The sequence below is a fragment of the Talaromyces proteolyticus genome, assembly GCF_021365285.1.
Source record: "Talaromyces proteolyticus strain PMI_201 chromosome Unknown BGW36scaffold_2, whole genome shotgun sequence".
NCBI lineage: Eukaryota > Fungi > Ascomycota > Eurotiomycetes > Eurotiales > Trichocomaceae > Talaromyces > Talaromyces proteolyticus.
Window position 1 is genome coordinate 2,089,194 of NW_025764278.1, and position 20,377 is coordinate 2,109,570.

At 45.8% G+C, this 20,377-nt stretch overlaps 6 protein-coding genes across 6 annotated transcripts; 2 read left to right on the top strand and 4 right to left on the bottom strand.

Moving 5' to 3' along the window:
• Positions 1–836: 836 nt before the first annotated feature.
• On the top strand, positions 837–5,901 carry BGW36DRAFT_288853 (uncharacterized protein; the record flags this gene model as incomplete). Its single annotated transcript, XM_046210617.1, has 9 exons — positions 837–2,228; positions 2,293–2,793; positions 2,839–3,048; positions 3,112–3,210; positions 3,392–4,210; positions 4,289–4,469; positions 4,530–4,659; positions 4,711–5,274; positions 5,328–5,901. 9 exons carry the CDS (start codon positions 837–839, stop codon positions 5,899–5,901), a joined length of 4,470 nt encoding a protein of 1,489 aa, XP_046076830.1.
• Positions 5,902–8,859: 2,958 nt separating this feature from the next.
• On the bottom strand, positions 8,860–9,645 carry BGW36DRAFT_92450 (uncharacterized protein). The gene is made up of 2 exons (XM_046222701.1): positions 9,298–9,645; positions 8,860–9,163 (listed from the first exon to the last, which is right to left on the bottom strand). The coding sequence occupies exons 1-2, from the start codon at positions 9,562–9,564 to the stop codon at positions 8,903–8,905; spliced, it is 528 nt and encodes a 175-aa protein (XP_046076831.1). The 5' UTR covers positions 9,565–9,645; the 3' UTR covers positions 8,860–8,902.
• Positions 9,646–10,206: 561 nt separating this feature from the next.
• On the top strand, positions 10,207–10,833 carry BGW36DRAFT_288825 (putative NAD(P)H-dependent FMN reductase LOT6; the record flags this gene model as incomplete). Its single annotated transcript, XM_046210614.1, has 1 exon — positions 10,207–10,833. The coding sequence occupies one exon, from the start codon at positions 10,207–10,209 to the stop codon at positions 10,831–10,833; it is 627 nt and encodes a 208-aa protein (XP_046076832.1).
• A 109-nt stretch (positions 10,834–10,942) lies between these two features.
• BGW36DRAFT_92502 (uncharacterized protein) lies at positions 10,943–12,728 on the bottom strand. Its single transcript, XM_046222702.1, has 4 exons — positions 12,606–12,728; positions 11,849–12,547; positions 11,396–11,794; positions 10,943–11,325 (listed from the first exon to the last, which is right to left on the bottom strand). The coding sequence occupies exons 1-4, from the start codon at positions 12,677–12,679 to the stop codon at positions 10,974–10,976; spliced, it is 1,524 nt and encodes a 507-aa protein (XP_046076833.1). The 5' UTR covers positions 12,680–12,728; the 3' UTR covers positions 10,943–10,973.
• Positions 12,729–13,731: 1,003 nt separating this feature from the next.
• Positions 13,732–16,447, bottom strand: BGW36DRAFT_394083 (uncharacterized protein; the record flags this gene model as incomplete). Its single annotated transcript, XM_046217880.1, has 4 exons — positions 13,732–14,437; positions 14,487–14,686; positions 14,736–15,109; positions 15,157–16,447. 4 exons carry the CDS (start codon positions 16,445–16,447, stop codon positions 13,732–13,734), a joined length of 2,571 nt encoding a protein of 856 aa, XP_046076834.1.
• Positions 16,448–17,517: 1,070 nt separating this feature from the next.
• Positions 17,518–19,459, bottom strand: BGW36DRAFT_394049 (putative DHHC zinc finger membrane protein; the record flags this gene model as incomplete). Its single annotated transcript, XM_046217878.1, has 4 exons — positions 17,518–18,285; positions 18,336–18,444; positions 18,496–18,661; positions 18,721–19,459. The coding sequence occupies 4 exons, from the start codon at positions 19,457–19,459 to the stop codon at positions 17,518–17,520; spliced, it is 1,782 nt and encodes a 593-aa protein (XP_046076835.1).
• Between the last annotated feature and the right edge of the window lie 918 nt (positions 19,460–20,377).

Sequence of the window (20,377 nt, forward strand, 5' to 3'; positions counted from 1 at the left end):
CGAAGCAGGGTATACCCACATTAGAATGGTGAGCTGAATCAAGACATGCATCTATTCTTTTAGGTGTAATTATAATTTTCCATTACTGGTTCATTTGACAAGAACCAATGTACTAATTTGCTCTGAGGGCAGACACAACCCCATTACCTGCTATGGGTAGGCTTATCTTCGTTCTTGGATTCTGTGAACATGTATGTGCTGGTTAAAACATTTCAAAACTGCTCGACTTTTGCTATCACCTTTGCTCTCAACCACTAATCCAAAGACGGTGATAGAGGCACATACTTACTCCAAGACCGAGGTTAAGAAAGGCGTATGATATTGGTGTCTATTATTGCGAGAAAATCACTTACCAATTCCCAGGAAGTAGCAGCCTGACTTTGTCTGATAATTTTCCGCTAGAGTCACTATATTGCATTTAGTAGGCTGTGTGGTGGGCTTCGAATGCATGATAATCCCTGCCCGCTTTGGCCGCTAAGCCAGAGGACCTCACATGGACATGCAGTGTGCTTTGAAAAAAGCCTCACAACATACGGTATTTTACGAAAGCTTGGTCTAGCGTCGGTCACTATATGACACATCGTGATTTGCATTGTGCTGGCTGCTAGAGGTTAGGACAGGGCCACACAGGGTGGGTTCGACGAGATAGAGGCTCCTCCAGGGATATAAGAGCATGGAATCCCACGATGAAACCAGAGAAATTATCAGGCCATCTTTCCAAGACGGACAAATCGAGAGCTACTAGAGACTCGACTGTTCCATCACTGACAATTTCATATACACCTGCTGGGTCTGGATTAAACTGTTCGGGTCCTTCTTTCAGACTGACAGAAAGCATGCCCTCTTTGTGGGTCAAGCTCGGCTTTGGAGTCGTGTCCCTCTTCTCCGACTTTGCCCATGCCTATGCTCAGCTTGGAGGTAGACTACCTGCCAGTCCTGGCTATCTGCCAAAGAATCCTTGTCCAGGACGATGCAGCACTGCGGGTCCCAACCCAGGCAATTGGTCCTTGTATCATAATTTGGATCAAATTGAGTCCTGTGATCAGACAATGTTTTACTACTTTTCTCTCCTCGGACCGGTCGATGATCCAAGGACCTCACACCGCATCTATTCTTGCTCTTCTTATGGTCCTGATTGGTCCAATCTGCCCAATGTAACAGGGAACGTTGCTCTTGGCACTCCAATCGATTCTACATATCAATTTGGCACGGGGAACGAAGGGGGCATGTCTCCTTCCTATGTCCGGTCGCTTTCGAGGCAGATACGCGAGTATCTGGCAAATGGATATGGAGGCACGAATAGTTCCGTCATTTTGTTTGCCCGAGCAGGCAAGACTTCAGTCGGCGTTTACATGGGCAGGGGCCTCCAAATTGAAGCTACGGGTAATTATGCTCTGACATCCTTTGAGAGTGCCGTGGCATCTGTCGCCGTAGGTACCGGTACAGTGGCTATGCAGCTTTGCCAGCCTGGAAATGATGGCGATCACGTATTTGGTATTATGGCGACTAGCAATTCGACTTTTGACCCTATTCAAGAGGCCCTTAAGTCATGGTCCAATGGACAATGCTGGTCTTTCAGGAGTGTCACCAACATAACAGGTCCAGCCTACATCACCACTCCCTTGGTACTCAATCTGCCACAAGCACAAACTCCCAATTCGACGACCAAGCGAAACTCCATGCCAGGCTCTTCATACAAATCATCCTCTACCGGACGCCCCCAGCGTCGCAATACCTGCTCTTATATTCAGGTTGCCTCAGGCGATGGTTGCTACTCTTTGTCTCAAAAGTGCGGCATTACTCAAGATCAACTATCCGAGTATAATCCTTCGGACCCCAAGTTCTGCAGCGATCTTCAACCTGGCGAGTATGTCTGCTGTTCAGAGGGAACGCTGCCAAATTTTGCTCCACAACCCAACTCTGATGGATCCTGTGCGACATACACCGTTAAGAGCGACGACTACTGCTCGGCTATTGCTGCAGCAAACAGCATAACGGTTGATGAATTGACCAATTATAATGCTGATACATGGTCTTGGAATGGTTGTGATGATTTGTTCGTTGGTATTATTATTTGTCTCAGCACTGGCACTCCACCCATGCCAGCTGCAGTCACCAATGCTCTATGCGGACCAACCGTACCAGGCACCCCAACGCCACCTGGCGGAACAAATATTTCCATGCTCAATCCTTGCCTACTGAATGCATGTTGCGATGTCTGGGGCCAAGTAAGTCCATCCCCAACAGAGTAATCCCTTCGGATTTCTGGCTAGCTAACGAGTGTCCCTGTAGTGTGGCACGACCGTCGAATTCTGTGTAAATACCAACACAGGCTCCCCCGGCACGGCCGCACTGGGAACTAATGGATGTATTTCTAACTGTGGCACTGACATTATATCAGGCGACGCGCCTGCTGTGTGGCGGACAGTCGCATATTTTGAAGGATTTGGTTTTGACCGTGCTTGTCTTTACCAAGACGCAATGCAAATCGACCCTACAGGGTATACAAATTTGCATTTCGGGTTCGGCGTGCTGAACCCTAACTACTCTGTAGATACCACTTTTGGAGATGATTCACTGTCAGCCTTTGAGTTTTCACAATTTCTGAGAATCACAGGACCGGCAAAAATCCTGTCATTTGGTGGTTGGGCTTTCTCGACTGATCCATCCACTTACATGATATTCCGTGACGGCGTCACCTCCGCCAACGCAAAATCTATGGCTACAAACATGGCCAATTTCATTATTCAGAATAACCTCGATGGTATTGATATTGATTGGGAGTACCCGGGAGTAAGTAACTCTGCATTTGCTGCTTCTGTTCTAACGCGTTTTTAGGCCCCAGATATTCCAGGTATTCCTCCTGCATCTTCGGATGACGGTGCCAACTACTTGACATTCCTCACCATTCTCAAGAGTTTGCTTCCCAACAAAACAGTATCTATTGCGGCTCCTTCGTCGTACTGGTACCTGAAAAATTTTCCCATTCAAAAGATTGCCGCGGTGGTTGACTATATCATTTTCATGACCTATGATTTGCATGGCCAGGTATGCGTGTTTCTTTTCTTATCTTTTCTTTTCAATGGTAATGAATGCATTAATATTGTTTAGTGGGACGCATCCAATTCATACTCTCAAGACGGCTGCCCAACAGGAAATTGTCTTCGGAGCGATGTCAACTTGACAGAGACATTGAACGCCCTGTCCATGGTAAGCTGTCTTTCTTTACTGAGTTGAAGATAAATGATTACTCGTACCAAATTTCAGATCATGTTATTTATTTGAATAATTCGCCCAGTTTCATGCGATGACCATGAAGAAGGGCAACAGCGCATTTGTCATAAATCTCATTTTTCATTCTTGACCAGCCACATCTAATGCTTTCTTCCAGATCACAAAAGCCGGTGTACCTTCAAGCCAAGTTGTAGTTGGTGTTACCAGCTACGGACGGTCCTTCGAAATGTCCGACGCGTCTTGCTGGACCGAGAATTGTACTTTCACTGGCTCCAGTACGCAATCAAACGCAGAAGAAGGCCCATGCACAGCAACAGCTGGCTATATTGCGAACGCAGAGATTCAGGATATTCTCAATGACCCCAGCCGTGTCAACCAGAATTTTGTCGACGACACCAGTAATACAAATATCCTTGTCTATGACAATGTCCAATGGGTTGGTTATATGGATAATAACATCAAGGCTTTAAGAACGTCTCTCTACAAAAGTTTGAATATGGGTGGCTCCACAGATTGGGCTACAGACTTGGAAACTTACAACAATGTCCCATATCCTGCAACTTCATGGACCAAATTTATTTCAGATATCAAGAGCGCCATAAACCCGCTTTCTGAACAGGAGAATATAACTGGTAACTGGACTAGCGTACAATGCACTGACCCAGCAATTAATTATTGGGTTCAGCTTAACATGACTTCAGAGCAACGATGGAGTGAAATGGACGGTGACGATGCATGGGCAGACGTCACAAACCAGTGGATAAATGTGGATCGGCCACAGAACAAAATCACCTTCATTTCATCTATTGTGAACTCACTCCATGGCCGTGAGCTTACTAAATGCCAGTCGGTAGGCCCGGACAACAATTGTCAAACGACTGACCTGTGTTGGTTTGATCCGCCGGCATCTGATGGTTCACCACCAGCTGGTGCAGCTTCTTACGAGATCTATAACTCTCTTATTGTTGTCCACGATGTATGTATCGTGAATTATGGTCACTGGACCATAATACGCCTTACCTTCTTCTAGATGGTGTGATTAACGTGATTTTAGATGTACCAAGACATATGGGATGCATTGTGGCATGCTGCTAGTATTTTCGAACCCAGTCTGTCCCAGTTTGAGAATATCTTTGCGCCAGTAGCCCCACAGAAAGACGATTCATGGCTTCAAATTCTTCTGGACTTTATTACTCTTGGAGCTACTGCTTTGGCTGCACCGATTTTTAATTCTTGTGAGTGTCTTTTCTTATAAAATTTATGTTGATTGGATCCTTACTCCGTAAAAAATTTAGACTTGACTAAGTTGCCATATTTTTTCGCCAATCCTGCAGCTCTCGCCACAACAAAGGACCTTACCTATGCTGCAATCGCGGCGGGAGTAACTGTAGGCAAAGACGTTGTCGGCGGCCAAAACACAACAATGTAAGCTTCTCCAGGAATTGTCATCTTCTAATGTCTAACTAAAGATCACAGTGGGACCTGGTCAGTACAAGACCAGAATGCATTTTCAACCTATATGGGACAAATTGTCGGCGCTTGGGCAAATTTGACTGCTCTGGCGCTCAAAGATTTGTTTTCTGGCTCCTCAAGTTCCCTTCCCAATCTTGACAGCCTTGTCACAGGTGGTAAACTTATTGCTGGCATACCAGAGACGGATCAATATCCTCCGGACGCTGAAACTCTCATTTCTTCAATTACTTCCGCCCTCTATGCTTACGCTATTCCTGCTATCTGGTCAGCTGCGAGATATAACGTGTTTGTAATTGATAGCGGATCATCCTGTGGTACAATCAATCCAATTACTAAATACATGACTACTGAGGATCAAGAGGCCTCATGGGGCTGCTATCCATCCAGTACCGGAGAACTCTATTACCTCGCTATGCCGGTTTCTAGTCAGTTTCCGGCCAGCTGCGGCAGTAACCCGCCAGATGGACGTTGTCCTGAGGTACCGTTCACAGCACCGCCTGGACTTTCGGCCCTGACTGGGGACACGCAAGTATGGGGGGCTGTTACTAGACAGTTGATTATTCAAGGGTAGGTTGCATCTTTTGATTGCTTCCATCGAACACAACTAACGAAACTTACAGAGCCGTTCGCAGTTATCAAAAGAACAATAATGCCAATGGTGGCATCGCACCAGACCTAGGTGACAAATTAGTCGTTAATGGCTTGATTGACGGCGACTATACTGTTCCTGGCTTCATCAACATTCCAGTGTGCTCACCAGAGATGGCCGCAACTGCGGTTGACGCGAGCAGCACTACATCGGGAGAGCCCAACTATCCCTGCGCCGTTCCACCCAGCCCGAATGACTGCGGAACCTCGACATTCACAGACGCAACCAGCGGTGGCTCACCTCTTGTCAGTGATTGTCAGCAGATAGTTACCAATATTGCCGGCACTCAAGGCTCGTGGGAGGTCGAATCTTCGGTAGGCAAACAACATCAACTGGTCCAGTATGGGACTTGTGCGTTTGGGGTGACCGGAACAACTGGAACTGGAGACGTTGACTTTCACGTTGGTGCTCAGGATATAGTAGACCTCATCAATTCATCAATTAAGATGTTTGCGTCGAATGGTTTGGTTGGTGCTTCAGGCAACATGGCATGCCAAGGAGATGCAGGTAACGACAATGTTAACTGGGGACTTTATCATGCTTGAATCCGTGTATCGAATTACGAATCCTAAATTTTCCTTTGGTACAATATGTACTTAGTTGAATCTTAAGGCCACAGCTATTCAGTTATGCAGTATACATAGATATAGCCGAGCTTTCCTTCAAATCTGTCCTCGTAGCTGAACTGCTTTTCTTGCACCCATAGGCAGACGCGATATATATACGGCGAGTACAACCGTTGCATAACCAGATCTTTCCTTCCTGAAAGCTCTAGATGGATATTAGTTTTTCTTATATCAAAAGAGGTCACTGATCCTATAGAACTAAGATCGGCGTTAGGCGCATTTATAGGAATCCTGATATTATAAGATAGCTGCCGACGACCTGCTAGACTGGGGAACCGACATCGATTGAACGATAATTCTTCTCCTTCTTCTTGCTATTTGGATTTACATCGTTTAGCTGGCAAGGAGACCTGGACAGTATTCCTGCTATTAGATTATCATTGAATCGCTTAGTTAACCGAAATCCTTTAAGCATTTGATTTCTAGTAGTTACTAAAAATTCGATATCATGTGTTGACAATCACAATGACCATGAGTTTCTTCTGAAATTTTATAACATCTCAAGTGAAACATTTCCCTGGTCCCTTTGGTATTTTATTTACCAGCACTAGGTGGGTTATATTTCAGGGTGGTCCACGCAGTGTCCTTTACAATGAGGCGAATTTCGGCGCTCTAATCTAAGCCTTATTATTCACCGAAGAGAGTCGCCAGTACCGGCCTCGTAGGCCCATTAACTCTGTATCCCTTCCTCGTTCGCCTACACAGCCAGACTCCATAACAACGATAACATCGACATGTTGAACTGTGCTAATACGATGCGCGATTGCGATGGTTGTTCGCCTACGGGAAGCATGGTCCAAAGCCACTTGGACTGCCTTCTTGGATTTCGAGTCCAGTGCTGATGCTGCCTCATCCAAAAGCCTAGGTATGGAAATGGGAAATATTTTCCGTGTAAGAAGGGTCCCACATACAGAACTTTTGTTTGCCGTATTAGAGATCTAGCGATGGCCAGACGTTAAAATACGCAGCCAACCGAGCTAGTGTGATGAAAATACCTCCCGCGTGTGCGAACTGTCAAAAACGACAGGAGAATTGCGTTCGAAAGGCCCAAAGAATATCGCCACCAGGAACCTCAACTCCCCATTCTCCAACTAGGAGCAGTAATTCGCGGCAACGGTCACTCGGAGTGAACCAGACGCTAGACGTGTCAAGAGCTCTGTAAAACAAGTCGAGTTGACGCAGATACAGCTATTCCATCACTTATTACCTGTACCGTAAGCACTTTAGTATTTAGTCCTAAACTCTGGCAGGTGAACCTGGTGCCTTTGTTGTTTCAGGTTCGTCTATCCTGGAGATGTAGATATGTCTGCTATGAATACGGAGCGATGGACATCCTGTATACTAATCATATCTAGTACGACTGCCTTCTGAACGCCATTATAATTATCTTTGCCACTCATCTAGCATATCTTAATCGTTCGTGTAAAGATAACCCAGGAGAAGTACCGTTGCAGGTCTCTCCTATACCTATCCCAGATCCTCCCAGGGTATCGCGAGGCCCTGTCGCACCCACTTACTAGAAGAACCAAGATGCCCTTCTAGTTGTATCCCTCCTTCTTTATCACCACATCTGGGCAGATACGGAACACAACCAATTCTCTCGACTTAGCAGCTTAGATCTCTCGAGCGACCTTCTCTCCAAGTTCTCCTCTAGACTCCGAGGTCTCTTCATCGGGGTGGGAGTCCTGTAACCTGGTTGTCAAAGTTCCTTCCTACCCCACGCTCTTGATCGCCCAAGTATTAGAATCTCGGAGGCCGCTGAAACCCAACGAGAAGGTTCAGTAGAGGAGGTGGAGTCTACCTTGCTTGGTTGCTATAATACCCTCTCCGACTCCGATACTAGTACAATTAAAGAACAGGAAACATCACAAATGGATCACATTGGAAGTGATTGTCTCAAGGCCTACTTCGATTCCGCATCAAGACTGGCTCCAATCCTCACATTAGTTCCGCCGCAGAGCATCTCTCACTCGCCGGCCTCCATAGCTGACCAAACGAACTCTCCGTTACAACCGCACTCCTACACCATGATTTATCATGAGGAAAGAGTTATTTCTTCCCCTGGAACTGTTCTTCAAAGGACACAAACAAACAAGTTTTCCTTTCCAACTTAAAAAAATATTGAGTGACACCTTTTCAGTTTCCCTCATCACTTCCATCTCACCATGAACATGCTCATACAGGCTCAAGGTCCTCTTGCGCTCTTCCTCCTACTCTACTTCTACCACGCTGTCCGGAACCTTCTCTCTGATAATATCGTTTAATGGGGTTGTCATCGACCAGAAGCCTTCGAACTATAACTCGCTCGTATGCTGAACGTGTGGCTGAACGTGGCGGGCTGCTGCATACTGGGCGGACTCAGTCGAGAAACCAACCGGTGACAGACACCTCTGCCAAGAATTGGCTGAAGTGGACGTGTCATGAGGGATCTGAGTGTGTCCAGTAGTTCTGATTTCTAACTTGAGGGGGCCTCGTTATTTTCATTCTGACTACTATACGATTCCTTAGGGAATATATAACATATCTTTTTAACTTATCTTGATATCTATATAAGTGATCATTAATAAAGCGGATATACCAGACAAAATAAGTAATAAATCGGAAACCTTCCAATTTCAGAATAATTATTTAAGGATAGGATTTAATAACACTGACCTTGTATCCAACACCAGTCCTATATCTCTGTGGCTTTGGTGATGAAGTCAATAGTATTTAAAATAATGTTAAGGATGACACTCTATCTAGTACTTCCATCACAGACACTCATGGCTTTTCTCCTCCATGTACTCCAGCGCTATAGGTTTGTTTGGTTCCACGGAGTAGACTATTCTTAACAGGTTAAAATGTCAGTGAACTATGATGGATAATTTATCACCAAATTCGTCCGATGTATTAGACGATGTGAAATTTTAACTAAAAGCTATTCTTTCATCAAATCGGCCAGTTTTCCTTCAGCCTTCATTTTCTTAGCTACTGCCACTGTGTGCTTCACAGTTTCGTTACTCATATGCCAGTAATATTCAGTAAGCTTCTTGTGTTCCTCACTGCCCTCTTCCACTTCCGGATGATGCCACTCATAGGTTGACACCATGTAGATATCTGTCGGATGATGCATCTGCTCGGCTCCTCGTGACAGAATATTTTTAATGGAAGTTCCAGTTGAGGGGATCCTGAATTCAATCTGCAAGGTTCTCTTCGTGAGCCTAAGCAAAAAAAACAAACTACAAATTGTGGCCGTGGAGAATCGCATATATGTATCCCCAAGAAAATCAAAATACAAAACAAGTAAAGCATATATAGTGATGGGACACTAACCATGACGGGCTTTTTAAGAATTGCAATTTCTTCAATCTCGTGTTCGCCTCCATTGACCGTGACGAGCCTGGTAAGACTTGTAACTTGTCCTGTTTTGTCGTGATCCTCCTGGACAACCCGAGAACTTGTGATGGATTTGACAAAAGTGGCTGGGTTGCGGCATTTGTGCTCCAGGACTTCCCAGAATTCAGCAGGTGTTAAGACGTCGGAGGCGACGTCATTGCAAGTATTTATGGGAACAGTGGTGGAGGTACATATAACTACCATGTTTGTTCGATGAAGCTTGCTTTACTTGAGAATATGGGAAAGTTCCAAGATAATATTGAGAGAACCCTGAACTGGAGTCGAAAAGCTTGAAGAAACAGAGTAGCTTGCATAAAAGGAAAGAGTTGGGTCTTTAAATAGGTGAGCTTTGCGAATCGCAGGGACCTAAACCACCCAAAAATGATTCATAGTCTTCATTGCTCTAACGCATCGGGCTAAAGGAACAAATGGCTTTTTTCTGGACTGATATTTATGCTGCGTCGGAATACATACAACTTGCGAAATATCTATTTTTCGTATGGAAATGATTACTTTCATCTGCATCTGGTCGCCTGCATCTGGTCGCCGTCCTCCAATAGGATCAAATGGCACGCCCGCTCCTCTCTCCATTGGAAGCCGGCTTGCGGCTGATCGCGCCACCCCGACCATGCAGCCGACCCTGCAGCTAATTTACCAGAAAGGACCCAAAAGTCTTATGGTTTAGAATCTGGTGTTTTGTCTCGTTGCCAACCGCATAAATAGAATGAATAGAACATACGATGTGAAGCTTTATTTTGCATCTCATATTAGCTCCGTCTTACTAGGCAGGTTAGTAGTCTGTGTGCTCCTCATATCATCCGATATCTTTTCACGTTTTTAAACAAAATGAGCCCTCTTCAAATTGCTCTTATTCTCGGTTCTAGTAGACCTAATCGTATTAGCCCTCATGTGGGCAACTGGGTTAAAACAATACTTGAATCGAGTGAGGCCTCGAGCCCCCAGTTCTCCATAGCGACGGTCGACATCGATACGTTTGGTCTACCTAGTTTCAACGAGCCTGTCTCTCCCGTGTTGATCAAGGACCTATCAAAATTCACCAGTCAATCTGCGCGGCTCTGGAATCATGAAATCGCGAAATACGATGCATATATTGTTGTTTCTCCGGAATATCACCAGGGCATTCCTGGCTCACTTAAAAATGCCTTGGACTTCCTGTATCATGCCTGGGCCGGAAAGCCAGCGATGATTGTGACTTATGGCATCATGGGAGGTTCCTCCGCCAATGAAAGTCTCCGTGTGATTCTCGAGAGAGGATTCGGATTGAAAGTGTCTTCATTCTCTCCAAGGCTCGAATTCCCCGGTCGAGACCCCACGAAGAACAATGCCAGCCAGGCGTTAATGGATGCGATGCAAGGCAAGTTGTCTGTTGAGACCACGGGATTTTGGGAGGGTAAAAGAGAGGAAGTAGTCCAGGCATTCAAGGAAATATTGGAATCTGTCACTGTAGTGTAGAGTCTGATCTTCCCAGCGGCGAAGCAATCAAGGGAAAGGATGATGGTTTAACCAAGGAATATATGGACTTACACTTGAAGCCAGCTGAGAGAGTTGATTATAAAACTCAACTTTATGGTAGTTAGTCAGGAAGAGACAGCTTAGAAATCCGACCAAAAACAGAAAGAAAAAAACTTACCAGACAATTTCCAGCGCTTAGAATATACTTTCAAATAATGAAGAACTGATTCAAGAATATCGAAGTTCAATAGGGGGTCAGATCGTTCAGCGCATTGCTGGAGATAAGAAAGGGCACCAAGGTAGAAGCAGTGATGGGTCCAGATTGGAATTATTGCCGCATAATGATAATGCCAAGTTGGAAACTGCTTAATGCGGTCCAATACCATCTGAATAGCCACAACCAGGGCAGGGCAGATGTCAGTCGGTCTCTCTTCGTGATAAGCCGAATATCCGATATCGGCCGCCGACACTCCATGAAGAATAATCATAGCACTTAACAACAGTCAGAGCCGAGGATTTTAATTAATTGCTTTTATTCAGGCTGCAAATTCTTGAGACTTACTTAACGCAAATCGCAAGAGTGGAACAATTTTTCCCATGTCCTGCCTCCCCTTCTTGAAGTACCGCTGATGCAAATGTTGTTAACTTCCGATCAAGGTCAACGCAATTGTGACGACTGGGAACTCTATGAGAATGAGCCCATCGATCCAGGAGGGCTAGTTGCAACAGGTAACACGCTTGAACAAGTCGAGTGAAATATTCTAGTTGCAAACTATTCCCGCTCTTGTGGTCTTCGTAAATGAATTGCACATATGGATTTTGAGAAGCCCCTGAATGGCTCTGACTGAGAAATATTTCAATTGCCTGCTCCTTTGCAACTGGAAATTCCGGCATTGGGGGAATCGGACAAATGAAAGTTTCGGATATAACTGGGCTGTCAACGGCCGCTGCCATGATAACTCTGAAACAAGAGATCAGTCAAGTACGTCAAGACGGATCGAGTTGAGGGCTTCACCTCTCGAGAATGAAGAGACTCCACCATATTCGTTTTGAGAGTGTCAACGTCGTGCTACAGCGAACGCCATCTCGATCGAGAGGAAGGAATAGACCCGTATGATCGGCGATTAGGGTGGAAGAGGCAATAGTCGTCAAGGCAACGTCATTCATGGCTTGTAGATACTCATAAAGCGATAGAAGTAGCCCTACTTGCACTAACTTTTCACTTCTCCTTCTTTGAGAGACAAGGAGAGTAAAAAAGCCCTTGCATTTCAGGTAGAATTCGTCCGCCTCCATATTACTTTCGTTACCACATATTTGAGAAAGGAGAAAGCAGGAGTATATCAATAGCGATGATTCACTATCAGGGAAAGATAGTATACTTGAGGCACAATCATCCAGTTCGCTGGACAGAACCACCGGAAGCCATTCATTCAGCGTCTCTAGGTAGGGTAGGCATGCTGAACGTAAATCCCGTCCTCTGAGCGTTAAAGTCGCCAGCGTAACAGTCGTCAGATGAACGTCAATACAATCTGTCCACTTTGATAGTCCCAGAAGATCGGATGAGAAATATCCATCTTGAAGAATCAGTAGAGGATCATTGCGCAGGATGCTGATAGGAGTACCCTGTGGTGTGTATATAAGTGCTCCATCTCCAACACGTTTCTCCCATCCAATGCTATTCAATGGCTTGTTGTACCGACAATTGATGCCAATTCTATGATGGATTAGACCATATGCATAAGACCAGAACTTAGTTCAAGCAGCCACACTACCTGAGACACCGCCCGCAGCGTGGAATTTCCTTGTCACATTTTTTCTTCCTCGTGCGGCAAGGTATGCAAGTCATACTTGATAATTGATTAGACTCTGAAAGCTATATACATTTTCAAACTGCAGTAAGTGGTTGAAAATCGACATCGAATAAGGTTAGACATGTTACGCGTTAAGGGAAGTCCGGATTTGTTCAAGACATGTAGTCCGGACCGATGTTCATCCGAGGGAGCGGCCGCTTCCAATACACATACAAATGGCATTATTTAGGCCATAATAATTCAATTATTTTTCGTTGGCAATTCTAACTATATCTGCATTCGGGTGTGCTCAATGATCAATTACAAAAGGCAACGAGAGTGTTGCAGCCCTGTCTCTCTCTGGATTTATTCTGGCCACAACATGCCTCTCCTTAGGGCGGCACCCAGATCTCGCCTATTGTTATCTATGTAGTCTTAGATTGAAGTGAACACTTGATGGATTGGATTTAAAGGTATTGATTGACATTGTTGGTTAATTCCCAAGACACACAGAAATATAGCATATAAAATAATAGCAAATAAAGCATAGAAATAGAGAGTAGGCAAGTAGGCAATACTACACCACTCTATCTAGCATGTTGATAAAAAGCATACATGTCGCCAACAAACTCGCTCTCAGTGCTATGGCCTGAATTTCTAGAAACTTTCAGAAAGCGAACATTGAATCCTTGTTACTAGTAATCATAGAACAACTCATTGCATGATACCTCACTCCCCGGCTCGTACAAGCTTCTCTCCTGCTGTCATGTGACTGAAGCATCGAGTTATAAAGGAAGAAAGAAAAGTATTAGAACCACAAAATAAGAAACAGCTCAAATCTGAAAATGATACCGTGCCATATCAAACATTCCCAACCATAATTCGCACCGCAATAATGACACGACCGTTAGAGGACCTAGACTCCGGTGAAGAAAGAAAAAGAAAACATGGATGTTGAAGAGAAGAAGGGAAGGGATAATAGAAGAAAGCAGGCTCATTGCTCCACGTTATTCCATGGTGTGCTGCAGGTCTAATCAAATGAGCTTCTACCTGCCGAAACCACCTCAAGTCAAAATATCAGTTCAAGTTTTTGATGCAGGCGCCGAAGTTAGTTTTTTTTGACGCTCCCTACTCGACTAGGAGTTTTGATAGGGGTGCTCTTTGAAGGCGTCTTCTTTGCGGAACCAGATAGCTTTTTGACTGCGGGGCTTTTCAATTTGAGGGTCTGGGTGCCTTTCTTGAAACTGGTGGAACGACGTGCAGTGGCTTTCAGTTTGGCCTTCACCTTTTCCGATGCAGACATAGGCTTGGCTTTGGGGGCTTTCACGCTCGTAGACGAGACTGAAACTGCTCTTTTGGTTTGCGATTTCGCCTGGATCGCTTTTGCTTTGGGGGACGATTTGCCTGCAGTGGAAACTTTGGTGACCTTTGCCTTGCTGATGGTCTTTGCTCGAATTTTAGAATCTCTAGAGCTTACCTTCGTAACGGTGACATTCTTTTTAACCTGTACCGGCGCTTTCTTGGAAGTGAGACTAGCCTTGGCTTTGGATACTGCCTTGGTGACAGTCTTCTTAACCGACTTGGTAGCTAGAACCTTACGTTTCTTATTCAGGGCTGATGTTGATTCGTCAAGAATATTTCCAAGCTTGCGCTTTGTGCCGGCCAAAGTTGCCTTGGATCTTTTCTTGACGGGTTTCTTCTTGTCATCACCCTTGGACTCCTTTGGCGCGCGATCCTTCGGCCGAGGACCAAGAACACCACGACAGGTCTCTGTTCCACAACGGCATTCTTGCACATTCTTTTGTGAAAATGGGCTTTATTACGTTAGTCAGTTCCTTCGGAAGCTTGAATCTTGATACTTACTCAAAATTATAGTCATAGGTAAGCTCCTCTCCAGTCATGATACCTTTATCGCCGGCAAAAAGGGCCATGCGTGGTTTGCCACCAACTGTCCATTTCTCCATTCTGCAGTTTGGCTCGCATGAGTGGTTGACAAATCGAGCAATAGAGCCACGAGTAGCGTCAATAATCATGTTTTGGTCGAAATACATCAAATAATAGCACTAAATGTGTCAGACTTGAAGGTGTACGTTCTGTAGAAAAATAACTTACTTCGTTGTGCTTATAAACTGTCCTCATGCGTCGCTCGCATTCTGTTTGTGTGATGATCTCGCCTGTGTATTCAACGATGATCTGGTTCGGTTCGAATGTACGGTTGCTGCGTACACCATATCCTCGATCTGTGGTCTTGATAACCTCAACACCAATGTTATATTTGCCTCCAGCCTTTGTTCGGTGTTTCAATTCGTCGAAGTTTCGGTTGCCGCAGTTAGCACCAACACGGCAATTGCTGGCATCACACTCATAAAACATGAACCTATTTTGGCAGTTCTCATCACAGCCAGTATCCTCATCACATAGGCAGGTTGACAATTCAATCTTCTTGTTCTCGCGCCAGAAGCTGGCAGCATCTCCGACAAAGACATCTGCACATTGGTAAGATTAATTTCAATCCAAATCTCGAACAACTTACTTCGATTGGTCTTCTTCCACTCATCCGGTTTCGGTTGACCAGGGGGGAGTGGAGAGAAAATATCGAAAGGTAGCTTAAAATCCCGGCCGTTTTTTAAAAGACGTTCGCCAGCAAACATAGGTAATGGAAGCAGCTTAGGTTGGGCCTTGCGAGGGGCGTTCCGTTTCGCAAATTTGATCTTATTGTTGGCTTCGTTTAGTCGAGGATCGTAGTCACGGTGTTGGCCTGTATAGAGACCTTTCTCTAGCCATCGCTTGGGTTTAGGTCGAATAGGGCCAGGGGCAGCCTTTTCAGGGCTCTCATCAGACTCTTTCTTCTTCAATTGCAAATCACTATCGGAGAGCCGGCGTTTCTTAGGGTCTGGAAGTTGCGATGCGCCTGAAGTGATGTTGTCAGGATTGGCTGGCAGCGAATAGCGCGGACGCAAGCTAGCACGGCGCTTCATGATAACCTTCTCCATAGCATCACGAGACCGTTTACCCAAAACACTAGCAGCCCTATCAAGAACCTCTGTCGTCCTTGTAACCAAGCTAAGTCGGGATGAACGACGTGGAGGTGCTGCTTTTTCTGCCTTGTTGGCAGATTTGGGTGTCGCCTCAGTCATTTCCTCGTCCTTTTCAGCCTGCGATTCATCCTTTTGTTCGATGGCTGATCGAGCACGCAGAGATCGACGGCGAGATGGATCTGGTGATTCTTTGGATTCTTTTGACACCGGGGTGTCGGGCCGTGTGTTTCCATCATTCTCAGCCCCCTCCCGCAGAAGTGTAGTCTGGCTCCAAGAGTTGTTCACAATACCAACACTATTTCTCAACGACGAGCGTGAGGCACGGCTCTCAACAATGCTGTCAACGAGCGTTTCTCCCGAGACAGTGCGGATCTTAGGCTCAACAGAAGCCTCAGAGTCATCGTGTTCGTGATCCTCCTCATTTTCGCGCAATTTCCCCAATCCCCGCAAGGAAGTACGCGTTGACACGCGTGTCGACTTCCTTCGTGTCACGGGCTTCTCGTCGCTGGCATTAAGCTCGTTGTTGCTGGAGGTTTCAGAGCGGCTGGCCTCAGGTGTGAGCAGAGGACCGGAGAAGTCCACGCCAATAATGGGCTCGTCAGCATGATCCGGCGCATCCTGCTGCTGCTGCTCGGAGCTTGTAGCAGCGGGGGCCATCTGGACAGCTGATTCCAGGGAGGAGCGGGTGCGGCGTGGTGGCATCTTGGAAGCCGGAGTGGCCAGCTTGCGCGAAGAACGATTGATCCGTGCCGTAGGGGAGAGGAAATCAACAATTGAGCCAAACATGGAGGTTGCAAGAACGGAACGCTACGGGGGTTCAGCGGGCGATGAGGTGGAGTAAACGGGCTAGTCAGAAGGTGGTCCCTGCTCAGCCAGCGATGATAAACACTTTCCAGTTATTAATCAGGGCCACAAACACTGGCAACCGGCTAGTCAATTTGTCACACGCGTCCAGAGGCTAAAATTAGTGCTAGGATGCTGCAAAGGTTGGATCTGAAACGTGTAATCACAACATCAAGAAACAGCAGGACAGATAAGAACAACACCCTGCGTGATATGTCACTGATCAGGACACAAAGGCAATGGAGATGAGGCTTTGTAGGTAAGAGATGTTCGAAGCTGGCTGAAACCTTGTCTATTGAGGGATAATTGGATATGATAAAGAGCCGACGACAGCATATAAACAGCGGCGAGGCGGCATGCCTTGCATATCCCAGCTTGCATTCTCACCCCGCCCGTCAGCATTCCATGGATTGCACCTCAATATTGAGTTTAAATGAATAGACCAGTATGCGTTATACATATAATTGTTTCCATTGTAGCATCTAAGTCTCGTTGCTGTTTGCATGTCTATCAGATAAAGGGTCTTAGCTATATATGGGTCAGGATATCAATTGATGGATTGGACAATGAATAAAAGCTGAATGTCACAGCTGTAAAGTTGTCTTTGTTGCAGCACAAGGGGTTAGGCATTGGCTCACGCTATGCTGTGGCTTAAATAGCATAGGTTGAGAAGCCCTAAGCCAAACCCCTACAGAAAGAATTGAGGGAATAAGATAAGTATATTCATTAGAAAGGGTCCATCCGTGAAGAGCCTAATCTACGTGGCGTTATAGAAAAACAAAGAATGAAGCATCCGGGGAATCGCGCTGCGACAGGCCGGAGTCGTAATTGATGATAAAAGGAAATCAATGTAGTGCAATCATCCATCAGACGACAACAGTTAAAATCATAAAAGCGGAAAAAGAAGAAAATAAGCATAGTGAAAGTATCATATAGTGATAATGAGAAATATGAAGTTTTAACGCTCACTAGCAGAAGAGAACCGAAAGATTTTCGTGGGCAGGCCATTAGTATCAATTGTTTTCCACATTGGGGGTATATGTCGCAGTATTAGGGTCCACAGTCTGCATTTCCATTCCTGCCTGAGATTCGATATCTTTTGGCAGATACTTGCGTTTTTGCGTCGCAAGCCGTTGATCGCCTTCATAGTAGGCCCTCTTGAATTGCAAATACGTAGGAGGCCGAGGTCTCACGAGAACAGCAATCCAGTTCCACAAAGAATTGCCTTGCGTGAAAGGACGGTGACGATCTGCTTTTTTGAACTTTTGAGAATTGAGATACTCGCGAGTAGTCTCCCCTCGGCCCATAAGGAAGAGGTGATAGGCCCAAAGGGATGCTGGGTATGGCGCGGCTAGTGCCCCATAAATCACCATCGCAAATGGCACCCTTAATTTGTTAATCGCTTCCGAAAAATCGATGTTCTGCTGGTTTTTATAAAGGAGGATATGGGCTAGGGACACTCCTAGCAAGTAAAGTGCCAAAATCGTCCCAAAGCTGACAAAGGTGAAAAAGTAGCGATAATTACGGCGACCGACACAATTGTTCAACCAGACACAATGGTGGTCTAGTGTTTCAACGCAATTGTCACATGTTCGGCAGTGGTAGCAGCGTGGAGGACGCCAGATATTGCATGTTTTGCAATATTTCACCGGTACATCCATGGCAGCAACATCCGACGTAGCCAATTTAATCATCACCCAGTCATTGGTTGGCGGACCGAGGGTCAAGGGGTCTGCTGAGGGGTCCGATGTAGGCATCGGGTGCAGGTTTCGTGGAAATATCTTTACAAAAAATGAGCAGAGCACAAAGATGGAGACTGGGTAGCACTTACACCGGGGTCAACAACGGAGGCGTGGATGAAAGATGACATGCATATGTAGAATATATACGCAAAAATGATAGGCAATGCTGGCGAAACATTATGCCATAACCACGACGCCCTGTTGGCGGTCAGTTCATCGTTTTGTCATCCAATTCAAAATACCACTTACGAAAAAACGAAGAACAGGACAGAAGGCAAAACAACCATAGTTCCAGTCGCGATATTCACTGGTTTATCGCGGGAGTTCTGGAACCTGCCATTACCCCAGAAAACGGTGTTACCAGTGAAATACTCATAGTTCTTGCCAAGGTTGGCGGGAGGTACTGGGGGCGGGCCTTCATTGAGGATGCTGCTGATGACAATCTTTCGTGGCCTGTGCTATCGAGTCGCAAACCATCGTCGTTCTTGCCATGTAGAGAAAGGAATCCAGATCTAAACGACAATGGTGACTTTTGAGGAGGATCATGCAGATTAGGGGACCTGATGGTTGTCGCGAGATTAAGATGTTCGGGGGCAGGCTTTCTTTCGCGCTCGTGCAGTAGTCTGACGCTTTCGCCGAGGCTTCTCACTGTTGTATTCCCGGTAGGGCTCGCATTCGACGTGTTTCTATCAGGAATGATCGGATCTGTGAACTCTGTCCCACGAGAAGGAGGAATTTCAAGATCAACTGCCTGAGCACCTAAGCGTAGCGTACTGCTAGAAACCAGACTCCTACGGTTCAGGTTTTCCTCGTCTTCAGTTGTTTCCGAAGTAATAGTGCCCGCTGTTGAAGGTGCATGACTTGGACGACGATGTGCTTGGAGTCGCTGGGAACTCATCGGACGAAAGAATGCTTGAGGCGTCAAAGAAGGAACGTGGGTCCTGCTGATTCGGCTCAGACGACTGGATGAGCTGCCTGGGCGAGCCATGCTCGCATTTCCTACCGACCAGCGCGCTGGTGGTGGGCCACGTCTTGAAGGTGGCGCCTGTGATGAGGCACCTCCATGTGTATCGCCATCTTCGGAGGCAATATCAGTCATGCGCGATGAGATGCCGTCGACAGAAGGGGGGCGAGGCACATCCAATACTGGCGTTGTGGGAGAAATAGGCGTGATCGGGGTAGTCGGAGAAGTAGGCACGCTGGAGTCGGCCATGACTAATTCCACAGGCGTCGCTATTTGTCACTATGTTGGGCCAATCCTTATAATACCATGATTTGATGGTACCAATGTTCTCCAAAGCAAATGTGTTACTGTGCGTGGAATGATGGAATGATTGAGACTGACTTCAGCGGCGGAGGCGATCAACACGGTAAGACGCGAGAGGCAAACGACAAAAGATCGACGGGTGTATTAGGTTATTGATATTAAGGTGAGTCTGGGATATGAGAGTAAAGAATGTCGGCGGTGGTGTTAAAGAACGACTAGGCAGGATGATCCTCAGCCTGCGAGTTGAGTTCATTCTCGAGTCTGGTTCTCGGTTCCCCCTGGAGAAATGCAAAAGGATCAATAATGCGTGGCGCCAGGACCAATCGGGAGTGGGCCGTCCCGCTTTCAAATCACTGACCAACTGACAGAGTATCATGTTATTATTCTTTTGTTAATTACATGTATTCTCGAAGTACTTTTCTCACTCTGAGGCTGTTCCTTTTTATCCTCGATGGTTTTTACTGGTTGTTGCTGAGTAGCGTTGCATATAATACTGGGCATTGGTGTATTCAATGTTGCTTAACTATCTATGCCTCAGCTGTTGTATATATATCGAATACTAGACTCATCATATGTCAACAGGTATGAAGAACAGTTCAGTTTTGCTCAAGAACATGGTTGAGTGCTCGAATAGTTATTTCATGAGGAATAGCTGAAATTTCAATTTTTTTGATTACTTATATAGGTACTGGTACATGTACCTATAACGATACAAATGATGTTCAGCAGTGTTTCGGGCTAAAGCATCGTCAAACCTCGAGTACATGTATTGCAAATATGCCACAATTGTGATGCATGTGGTAATGGTAATTTAAGACATAGTCGAGACTGACATCCTAAAATTAACATTAATTCATCAACACA